The sequence below is a fragment of the Coffea arabica genome, chromosome 2c (assembly GCF_036785885.1).
Source record: "Coffea arabica cultivar ET-39 chromosome 2c, Coffea Arabica ET-39 HiFi, whole genome shotgun sequence".
In the NCBI taxonomy this organism is placed as follows: domain Eukaryota; kingdom Viridiplantae; phylum Streptophyta; class Magnoliopsida; order Gentianales; family Rubiaceae; genus Coffea; species Coffea arabica.
Genome location: NC_092312.1, coordinates 14,437,854 through 14,450,198, shown reverse-complemented (window position 1 = coordinate 14,450,198; position 12,345 = coordinate 14,437,854). Strand labels below are relative to the sequence as shown.

Below are 12,345 nucleotides of genomic sequence, written 5' to 3'. Positions count from 1 at the left end.
ATTAAAGGCAAAAATATTATGTGAGATATAATATGTGAAATATAAGAGAAATTTATTACTAATTCAAGATATATTAATAATCCTATGTGTTTATAAAAAACAAACAAAAAATAAAAACAAAAAAAAACAAAATTCAAGATATATTACTAAACTTTTACAATTGAAGATCAACATGCCTTTTTTTTAAAAAAAAAAATACGTATTGAAAGAAGATGTACCTGATAATCAAGAGGAGTGGAAACCCAAAATCGATACTTTAATGTGCCAACCACTTGCACTGAAAATACCTAACCATGAATTTGATGCTTGAAATCAATATATTAGAGGTTATATGTAGTGTAGACATAAAAAATAAGAATTGATAAGAATATAAAGAGATATTGATAAGAACATTAAAAGTAAATTTATTTTGATTTAAGTTGTTTAAAGTATGTAACTTTGGGTAGGAAATAAGAATCCTATAATATTAAAAATTCTTATAGGAAATAAAAGTGCGTTCTCAATACAGATTTTACCTACCTTGAAATACCACCTCAACTATATGAAGTCCTTTAAGTGCATGGACTCCTATGGTGTGGGTTCACACACTAAATACTCTCCACCATCTGAGCAGAAATTTATTGTGAATCCTATAACCTAGTAATGAGTATAACCTGCATGTTTTGATTAACAACGAATAGGTTTTTAGGAATTTACAAACTTGTGCTCAAATAGGAATTTATATTTGACCGTACGGGTCAAATACATACAGTTAATTGGATTCAATTAACTTTTTTTTTCCATAAATTTCGTGCTATGCACTATGTCTTGATAATGCACTTAATAATAAAATTTATTAAGAATCCTATTTCCAACATCAGATATTGACTTCTATTATTAATGGTTCCTTTTGAAATTAGTTACTTTTCTACTTCTTGTAGTGATAACAATTCTTATTTACTTCGATTCCCTATGCAGTACACAAATTATTGGCATGAATTTGAAGATATATCTAATAAAGATATTTATGTCGTATTACTTTCCAGTTCCTTTCTTGGGTAAGAAATAAGAATCATATGCTATTAAGAATTCTTATAGAAAATAAGAATTGGTATATATCTAAACAAAAAAGGAGCAATTCACGTAGGAAACTACTTACCGTCTCGTTAAGTCACATAGAAAAGAGAAAATATGAAGGGATAAGAATGAAAATACGACTTTATTATATATATATATATATGACTGAGTCTTCAATTTAAATAGTGTGTCCACTCCAAATGTGAAAACAAAAACATGCCGGTGGTAAACAAAAACGCTAGCCAACTTTTATGCTAGCGCAGGAAGGGATGAGGATGGAAGAAAGGTCAAAATCATTTTGAAAAAAAATCAAGCTTTGTTGAGAAAAAGATGAAAATGACTCTCCATTTAATGCATCGAATGGTCAATCTATCAAAGAGTTTAGGAAGTGTAAACTTTTGACTTTCGGCGTTCTTCTCCTTTCTTCAGCAAGAAACAGCTACAAGAAATTGAGTAAAAATTGTTGAAACCTTTTAACCGGACAATGAGATGAGCAATTTGCGTTGCCAAGCGAATATATTAAACTAATACCGTTAATATCTCATTTTCAACCAATGAAATAAACTCATCTCAATTTTTAATAAAGTAAAAAAGAAACACCCTTTTCAGGGTAGTGTTATCTTTCATTAATTTAAAAATATCCTTTTGCATTTTTTTTTTGTTTGTAAACTTGACACTTCCTTTTGCTCAACCAAACCATAAAAAATATAGGTTGAGAAAATGTAATTTTAGCTGTTAAACTAGCAAAAATACAATTATTGAAATTGATTTAATCGTCAATGAAGATTTTTAGAGTTTTTTCTGTTATCAGATTCAAGATTTTAATATATAATATATATATTTTTTTGAGGAACATAGTACCGAATTCACTAGTGTTTTTTATCCCCTTTGACAGTCCAAACTTGCTAGTATTTTTTTTTTTTTTTGAAAACTTGCTAGTATTATCAAACTTGTAATACTTCTGACGATGCTAAATTTTAGCATGATTCACTTTCACTCTTTACTCTTTAGTCCAAAGCTCCAGAATATGAAAACGAGAAGGAATTCGTCAAGAAAAGGAAAGGGAGCCGCATTTGACTTGGTTCGGAGCGTGGGACCCAGCCCAAGTGTCATAATCCATTACTCGACCGCAATTGCACGTGCGTCGCAGGAGACAAATTAGACTGGATTTTATATGAGTAAATTACACGAACCCCCTGTAGTCATACTTTTGTCTCACTTTGCCCCTCTAGTTGTCTTTCTTATCACTTTACCCGTTGTTAGACCTGAGTAACAAAATTCTGCCTTTTTTTTTTCTTGTTTTCTTTCTTTCAAAATATACCATAAATTAATTTTTTCCATTCACTATATGGCATAATAAAATAAATAAAAAACATTTGGTTCAAAAAACAAGGAATAAATTACAAAATTTATTTGAAAAGCTAAAAATTAATAACACATTATGATGATATAAAATCTTTTAATTGGGCACTTGATATGTATGTAGTATCACATTGATTACATTTCAATACATAATTAATTGAATGTCTAATTATCATATTTCAAGGCATATATAGATGAATTGCTAATTTTCACGCTACAAATATAATCTATAAATCTCATAATCAAGATTACCATTGAAGGCATAGTCAATAGAATATTGAATAAATATAATTAGTGCAAATATGATGTACATAGCTTATGATCATTTAGTTATTCATAGCAAACGATTTTAAAACACAAAAAAAAAAAAAAAAATTTTGCATCAAAGGACTGATTCCAAGTATGCAAAGGCAAACAAGTGTATAGTACACTGGTGAAATGAAAGAAATGAGAAGAAGCAAAAAGAAAATGAACAAGGCAAAAAAAAAAGAGAAAATTACTATGGGAATAACTTGTCTAATAACACTTACAAATCAATCAAATAGGGATTAATTGCTGATATACAAATTTGACTGAGTTAAGTGCGACAAACATATAGGTAAATGTGGGCTTAGTATAGTTTACCCATTTTATTTTTCTGTTCAAAATTGGAAAACATTACTCATCTGGAATGGAGGGGAGTGGGCTGACCTAGTTTGAGAAATCACTGAATCCTCATTAAGAAGATTAAAAAATTCCAAATCCAAATCTTAAATGTCTTGTAAAACTACAGCCCAAAGAAGCACCAACAGTGTTTCAGCATTGGACTTGAAGCCCAATGTTCAGCCAATCAGTGCTTCAACATTAGCTACGCTGAGTTTTTGGTCAACCCATAACAATTACTTCATGGATTCCAATCCAAAGTTGGACCTGTATTATTTTTTTCCAGGTTTGAAACTTAATAGTGTAGATTGTTTGTTTGTTTGATGAAACTTAAAAGTCTGGATGCAATTTAAGATCCATCAGCACACATTAAATAATTTTAGTTTGATTTTCTCAATGTGACCCAAATTCGATTTGTATTTCCTTTGAGTCCATGTAGTGAATAATAATGGTAAGGATAAATTTGAAAACACGTAAAGCGATGGGAAATGTTAATACCAAACTAATAAGTATATACACAGACTTTATTATTGTGGTAGAGATATTGTAAACGATAGTTGCTATAGGCCTATCTATCAATACTAGTACACAAAGTGGGAGGAGAGCATTAGCATTTTCTATGACCTTTTAGATTTTAGTTGTTACTCTCATTGAATGGTTTTTATAGCAAATCCATCAAAACTAAATCATGAACTCAAGATTAACTTCTAATAACTTTCGCAAATTTTTGTTTAGATTTTTCTTACAAATATAATATAAGGTGTAGTTTTACTTCAGTATCTTATGATAACCAGTTCTCATTTTATTAATTTTGTGTCTTACATTGATTGGCCTATGTTTAAATTTTATGTCTTCCCCGATGTTTAAATTTTAGTTTGGGTTCTTGTAAACATTTTTGCACATGAATCTCAACACTACTGTATAAAGAACTTTTTTGCATGTGAAATTTAGCATATTTCTTCTGTGATTATGACTTGTGTATATGCTAATTTGTCTGGATTCATGGCTAGATGAGCTCTTTTAGCAAGCAAGCATTATTATATTCATGTTTAGATGTTGGACCATGTCAAGTATTTAGTATAGGCCCTTCGAAAAAGTGACAGATTGATGAATGATCCATGTCAACCTAAACGTATCCCTACGACAAAGGAACTGCCAGTGGGAGCTGAGTTGGTGATACTGCAGTGGGAGTAGTGAGACATTCGTGTCAATGGTAGTTTAGCATGGCAGGAAGCCCTGGAGATGGACTTCCATTTTCTTGCGTCTTGACAGTTAATTAATCTCTTTTACCCTCTTCACTTGTGTTATTCCAGGATTGAAAATGTTTTTGGGCTTGTTTTCTTCTTCTCCAAAAGGACTAGGAGCTGAATTTTGTTAAAAGGTTACCAACTTACTGTTGGTGTTGGAGGGAGAAAAAAAAATACTCACTATTGGTTTTTTTTTTTTTTTTTTTTTGTCAGCAACGATACATTTGTATAACCTATTCTATCCTAATCTAGGGGAAAGGGGAGCCTAAGGAGGCTATTGTAGGGACTAATGGGTATACAGACCCAACTAGATCAAGGAAATACTATGACACAATGCTTACGTTTTTTTCGTTACCGGTGAGATTTGAACCCTCACCAACCAACAATGTTGCCACCGAGTCATTGGCCAAGTGGTTACTCACTATTGGCATTAGCCGTCAACTTTTGTGGGTTGCATGTGACGGGCTCGTTGGGTTCAGGAAAACAATTAGTACGTGTCGAGATTTGGGAATCACACTTGTAAAGTCCAGGAATCCAACAAAACTTGGAAAAAGCATCACATTTGTCATCATGTTGTGGAAGCTAAGCCCCTTTCTTTTTTTTTTTTTTCACTTAATTTAAAAAAGGGCTAAGCATTCTTTTGACAATAAGAAAAAAAAAATTCAGTTGGACAGTAAATTACAAGCCATTTTTAAATTTTTTAGCTTTTTTTTTTTTTTACGATCCTAAAAGGTGAGTATAAATTTCATACCATTCCAAACAAAACACACACGGATGAATGGCAAACTCGTACTCATAGCAGGATTTCCGGAACACAAACCAAACACTTCCCTTAATTCCTCAAACAAATCATCTTGTCATAAATGCAAATGAACCATCTTGCATGCATTGTCGTACCTTGAGGAGAAAGGCAAAAAATAATCAACCTTTCTCTTTCATTCCAGATTAAAACTCTAGAATGAAAGACTATTCCAAGACACCGCGTGCTAGGCTTCACACATTTATCCAATAAAAATTCAAGAATCCAGCAAAACTTAATTAAGAAAAAAAAGGCGTCACCTTTCTGTTTACCGTGTAATGATTGCTACGGCGCACTCTAACCTTCTTTTGACAATAAGGCAAAAAACAAGAATACATACATACATACATATATGCATATATGCATGCATGTGTTTGTGTGTGTCTATATATATATATATATTGGACAGACAATAAATTACGAGCTATTTTTTATATTTTATTTTATTTTACCATGCTAAAGAGTGAGAATATAAATTTCCATTGAATCCATTTCGTAACTCGGCGAACCTGTGTTGTAAAGATATACCAAAGTATTTTTTTTTAGACGGTGTTTTGTAAATAGGTACGAGTCCTACGAATTCAAACCAAATTAATGATATACATACAGATTGTATGGTAGATCATCGTTCAATTGAAATACGAGCGTCAAGTTTTACCCTCATTAACATTTTCATAGGTTCTAATTAATTGATTACCTCTTAAACAAAATGAAATCAACCCCATTCCCAAACCAAACTGTCCGGATGAATGACCAAAACTCATAGTATTAATAGTAGGATATATAATTCAAATTCACGAATGTGAACCAAACACCTCCTTAATTCCTTAAATATATCATCATCATCTCATACATGCAAATGAACCAGCTTGCATGCATTGTCGAAGGCCAAAAAAAAAAAAAAAAAATCAACCTTCCGCTTTCATTCCAGATAAAAACTCTAGAATGAAAGACTATTCCAAGTCACCGCGTGCTAAAAATTCCAAGTCACCGTCTTTATCCATAAAAATTCCACAAAACCATCCATAAAGTCGTTAGCCATCTCATTACCACAAAAGCACTCACGTCACTCAAATGTAAAATCTATGCATAGAACCAAAAAAATATATATTATTACTTTAACAAGAACCAAACAAAATAAAATATCTCAAGAAAGAACTCTCCAACGCAATCAACGACGTGAAAAATGAATCACGTAGAAAAATAGAATAATAAAAGAAAAAATCTGCATCCGATCCAGACGACACCGTTGCTGTCAACATCTGTACATAAATCAACAACTACGTAATCAATAATTCAGTTAACCTGGTAGATGTTTTCCCCATTTCGTGTGTATTAGTGGAGTCGTTTATTATTATTATTATTATTAGTTTTTTGTTTGTCATTTTCTGTTTGATTGTGAGAATAATTTCTTCGATAGCCACGCAGCTTGTTTTGGAAGACATGCATTACTCGGCAAACGGCATGCATATAATAAGCGAAACGTGAGACCCTTTGCCTGCCCTTTTTATTTTTTTTTCCCGTCAAGAAATTTGATAAAAGGATCCAAATCATTTTAATTGCTTGAATAGCTTAAGAGACATTTGGGTTTATAATTTAGTAATTATCTAAATGCGTTTTAATCATTAGAATAATTAGTGATTTATAAATTCAGATACCTTTTGAGTAATATAAACAACTAGATGGATTTAAGAAAATTTCAAATTCTTCGTCAAATCTCTCGATCCAAACACAGCATGGATGCATTGACACAATAGGTATAAGCACCAAAAAAAAAAAAAAAAGGTGCAAGCAAAATTAATTTTTTAATGCCTTATAAATAATGTCCAAAGAACTGTCTCAGTTACTTAAATTCAAATTCAACATATTTGAATGATCAATTACAATTATATAGTGCAATTACTGTGACAATTGCAGAATTCCCTTCCCACGAGTTAATTGAAAATCAAATGACAACATAGTCATAGTTTATTGGGATGATATAAATAAGGCCTGTGGACAACCACCTGATAAGTTCAATGTTTTATGATTCAAAAGTACGTTACGTCCAGTTACATGTTTAGCATGAAATTGCATGCCGTGAACTTAACGAAAAAAAAAAAAAAAAATCCTAGGAGCAATTTAACATTTTCCCCAAATTGCTTGCTTTCATTGCATTTTCCAACCATTTAGCAATTTCATGATAAGATTTTCTTGATTTGAATGGGAAAATTCATAATATGTGACGAAAAATTAGAATTTTGCATATATTAAATGTGCACGTGAATTGAGTATATATGGTTATCCTCTTTATCAAAAAAAAAAAAAAAAACATTGGTTATCCTCAAGAAGAGATGAAGTGCTAGCATATGTGGCTGGGGACTATCAAACTGCAGCATTTCAAAGTTTTTTTTTTTTTTTTTTTGGGTGTCAAAAGCACTTCAACAAAGTTAGAAACAAATTACTTCATGATTGCATAAAAACAAACCAAATGCCAATTTTGGCCAACCTTTCTCCAACTAAAAAGTTTCCGACAACACATGCAAATTAGTTGAAGTGCCAAATTTGAGACACAAAATGCTTTTAAATAGTGCATCAACTTTTTCAGCCCTTTCATTTGCCAAAAATAGCAGAATTCGATTTATTATTGGACTAATTTATCCCACGCTGTCTGCGTCAGTGTGTATATATTAACTGTGTATCATATCATTTTAATTTGAATTTAAACACAAAATTTTGCATATCTAACATGCATATAGATACTTACTTACTGTGCACGAAAGATTTGCCCTTTATATTATTTCTACGTGCTAAGACTGAAATTTCTTTCCATGTATCAAGTCAATTCGTACGACATGCGACATTGAACATTAATTGTGTCACAATTGTTCGTTTTGCGCCAAATATTCATCCTTATCTGATGTTTCCAACCTTATAAGAAAAATCCTCATAAATTGATCCTTATAAATTTACACTCCCAGTCCTATTCATCCATCTTCTCATTTCTATTTTCATGAACACTTGGACAACTGAAAACCCCACCCATTATCTTGTACCTGACGGTTCAGACCTTGATTGGCTAATTCTTGCAGATCCCAAAAAAACCGTAAACATACTACCTACCTTAACCGACCGTTGAAGACCCTTTTGAGAAATTTCTGGGTTTCTCTGTCTGAGCGACCGTCTATCATTTTCTTTCCCTCTTTCAGGTAAAATCTCAAACACCTTGCTTACAGTTCGACAGAACGAATTCTCTGCTTATGCATGTGTGTATTTGATTATACATATATGCATATGCAGATTCTTGTTAAAAAATTTGATGCTTTTGCTTGAAGAAGGGGACATTGGTTGATGTTTTAACGGCTTTGAGGTTTAAGTGTTGCAAGTGATTTTCAAAGAAAATGACCCATTTGTTGACTTTTTTCATTTATGGTGAGGAATTTTTGTTTTCTGGGATGAATGTTGGAAGGGTTTAGCTTTGTGGGATTGATTTACAGGGCTGTTGGTGATAAAGGGTTTACGAGTTTTGCTTGGAATTGTTGGTTATTTGTGAAAAGACTTGAATTTTGATTGAGTTGGTTAAGGAATTTGAACAGGAAAGTCGTGGGTTTTGGAATTGATAGGAAGTTTGTTGGTTTGTTTGAGAGGGATTTGGGGCTGCCAAAAGACTTGAGCTTGGTTGAATCCAAGGAAATTTGAGGAATTTATCTTGGGGTATGGTTGTTTTGGCTATATAATTGTTGTAACATGTGAGAAAAGAAGGGGTTTGTCTGGGTGGATTTTGGTTTTTGATTGGATCAAATGAACCTGAGACATTTTCATATTTTGGGGCTCTGGTTTTGACTTTTGTTGGGAAATCTTGATTCCTAATGTCATTTCGCTTGCCAATTTTTAAGTGAAAAACCGAGACTTCTTCGTGTATGGTGCATTTCAGGATCTCTGAACCTGGTTTCAAGTGGTCTTTCAGGGACTTGAGGGAAGGGAATGTGATCTTTTGTGGAAGGGTTTCGACTTCATTGAATACTAATCCAATTGAGCGTAAAAATTCAAGGCTGAATTTTGCTACTTGATGGACGAACCTTGCAGTTCAAATGTGCTGCCACCTTTCCTCACTAAGACATACGAGATGGTGGATGATCCTTTGACAAACGCCATAGTTTCATGGAGTTGCAATAACCGAAGCTTCATTGTCTGGAACCCTCCAGAATTTTCAAGGGATCTACTGCCCCAGTACTTCAAGCACAATAACTTTTCCAGCTTTATCAGACAACTCAACACATATGTGAGCTAGTTTTTTATTTTTTCTGTGTTACTTTTTCGTGTTAACTTTGTTCACATATGTAATCTCCTTTGTTAAGAGTATATGTTCTAACAATTTTGGGCATATGTAACTCCTTTGGCAGGGATTCAGGAAGATTGATCCTGAACAATGGGAATTTGCTAATGATGATTTTGTCAGAGGGCAGCCACATCTTCTAAAGAACATTTATAGACGTAAGCCTGTTCATAGTCATTCTGGACAAGGTGCTGTTGAGTCTCAGTTAAGTGAATCAGAAAGACGAAGGTACAAGGATGATGTTGAGAGGCTGAAGAGCGATAAAGAGGCACTTCTTTTTGAACTACAGAGGTATAAACAGGAGGAGCAAAGATTTGAATTACAAGTGCTGGGTACGACAGAAAGTGTTCAGCTCATGGAACAGAAGCAAAAGAACATGATGTCCTTCTTGTCTAAAATTTTGCAGAGACCTATACTTGCTTTGGAGCTCATGCCGGAACCACATATTCATGAGAGAAAGAGAAGGATTCCGGGAAACAGTTATCTAAATGAAGACATCAGCATGGCAAATACCCAAATAAATTCTCAAATTTTGCAAAAAGAGCAGTTAGATGCAAGTTCTCTTTTAGCTTTCAACAAAGATTTGCTGGAGGAGTTGGACTCTACACTGTCGTTTTGGGAAAATATATTGATCAACGTTGGTCAAGCATGTGACAGACTTACTTCATCTCCAGCCTTGGTTGAATCTACAAGTTGTGCTGGGAGCCCTGTTGTGTCTTACACAGAGCCTAATACTAATGATGTCTCTGTTGGGCCCAAGATCTCTGAGATTGACATGGACTGTGACCAGAATACTAACATTGCTGTCATCAACGATACTGCTAACTCAGACGAACTAGTAGCTATGAATCCCACTAATGTACCCACTAACGGACCAACTGGGGTCAATGATGTATTTTGGGAACAATTCTTGACTGAAAATCCTGGTTCTACTAATTCATCAGAAGTGAAAGTAAACATCATGATCATGGCAGGTTTTGGTGGAACATGAGAAGTTTAAATAATCTTCCAGAACAGTTGGGACATTATACTCTTCCACCAGAAAGAACTTGATGTCAGTAGGTCATGTACCGCACTCTTTTTTTTTTTTTGGGGGGGGGGGGGGGGGTTCAAAATACTTTGAATGCTTAATCGCTGCCTCTTTGGCTGGTTGTGAATACAGAGCTGAGTGTTTTATTGGCATTAGATGACATTTTACAAATTATTTTCTTTTGCTCTTTATTCCCCTTTCAAATGAGTTTTCTTTTTGTTGTTCTTCATGAACATGAACAGCTATAACAAAACTTAATAATTCTACAGTGAATTTTGTTACTCTTAACAGGTGTGGAATACTTGTTCCTTTCAGTATCATCTTGGTTGGTTGATACTGTTAATGACTAGGTCCATAAATGTTTTCAACATGGATGGGGAGATCAATGTTGTTGATTGTTATCTCGTGTTCTGTCTATGCTACTTGGAGTGATCTAATTAGCAAAATTTATGAGCATGGTATATAGAATTACTGATGTTATAGACCCTGCTCGGAAAAAACTTAGTAGGTGCAGATGTGAATTGGTGACTTAATTGGTTATTGTGTACAATTACAGAAATTAGGTTGGAACCACATCCACAAGTCAATAGATTATGAAAACCAAATGATGCGCGTGTATTAGTGCATAATAATTGAACAATTACTGACTTCTTCTATTTGTCTTAGGTTTTAGGCTACTCTCTCTCTCTCTCTCTCTCCCTTCAGTGATAGTTTGCTTTCTCTCCCTTATTTGCTTTAGTTACGCAAATGCTGCTTCATGCTGCTTTAATACATTATTGATCTATAGGACATCTTCACACCTTCATTTCTATGATCAGATCAGAATCGTGTTGTAAATAGGTTAAACTATATTTTGCATTTTAACTTATTCCAATGATTTTTTTACCTATTGTCATGGTTTGAGTCCTTGATCCTTTAGCATGTAAACCGTATACATATATTAAATCTGTCAAACTAAATATCCATCCCATATAAGTCCTAAGAGATATTAACCATTTTCCTTCAATTTTGGATATGCATCAATCAACCAAACCATTTCTAATGCATTGGAAATATCTGTGGAATCATATCCAGTACGCTTGACTAACTAAACTGACTGAATTCTTTCCCTCCCTTGGGCTCTTTTGAGCTGGCGGCTGCTCGTGTCTCTTCTCCTCGATGAAACCAGCCCACATGGTGCCAGTCCACGGTCTAGCCCTGATACCGTCCTGCTGGCCCTGCTCAAAACCTGCACACTGGCTAGCTCATCACTTCTCTGCCCACTCTCCCTCCATGTTCCTATGTTTTCCGGAACTGCTTCGACTAATTGTCATCATACTTTAGAGAGAACCATTTGGGCCCAACTCAGCGGCGAGCAATTGAGTCTGCTGTTGGCACGTGGAACGCGCATGCATTCGGGGGGAGGAAGTGGACCCTACAAGTATTATTATTTTTTCTTTTTAAGGTTTTGTAGGATAATTGCGTTTTATCTGGGTTGGTTTTAAAATACATGGGAGATTAAGAATGTTGTGTTTCCTTGGCTTTCCGTTGTCGGGTATTCTTTTCTTCGTGGTTGTGAGTTTTGCGCTTTGAAGGGCAGTAATTTGATTCTAGCTACTTCATTGGCCTCATCAATAATTTGGCTAAGAGTGGTCGATGAATTTTGACATAGACCATTATGCTTGCACTATGTTCATTTGTTGTTGGCTGTCCAAATTGTGTATGTACAATGATGACAAAAGAAAGTTTTGAAGCAAAAAATGCAACTTAGATATGAAAATTTTGATGCATCTATATATATATATATATATACAAAAATTACAAGCCAGGATGGATAACATAAAAGAGTGCAAACACTGCAAAAGCAAAATTGGAATACGAATTGACTCCTTCAACTTATTTTTAGATTTCTTAT

The 12,345-nt window shown here is 33.8% G+C and overlaps 1 protein-coding gene and 1 pseudogene across 2 annotated transcripts; one reads left to right on the top strand and one right to left on the bottom strand.

Moving 5' to 3' along the window:
* LOC140035510 (cytochrome P450 81Q32-like) overlaps positions 1-12,345 on the bottom strand; it is a 166,243-nt pseudogene that overhangs the window by 118,588 nt on the left and 35,310 nt on the right.
* LOC113726217 (heat stress transcription factor A-4c) lies at positions 7,926-10,739 on the top strand. Of its 2 annotated transcripts, none has more exons than XM_027249813.2 (3): positions 7,926-8,294; positions 9,053-9,367; positions 9,489-10,739. In XM_027249813.2, the coding sequence occupies exons 2-3, from the start codon at positions 9,155-9,157 to the stop codon at positions 10,410-10,412; spliced, it is 1,137 nt and encodes a 378-aa protein (XP_027105614.1). In that variant the 5' UTR covers positions 7,926-8,294; positions 9,053-9,154; the 3' UTR covers positions 10,413-10,739. The 2 variants fall into 2 exon arrangements, with proteins under 2 accessions (XP_027105614.1, XP_027105613.1); XM_027249812.2 differs by having other exon boundaries at positions 9,020-9,367.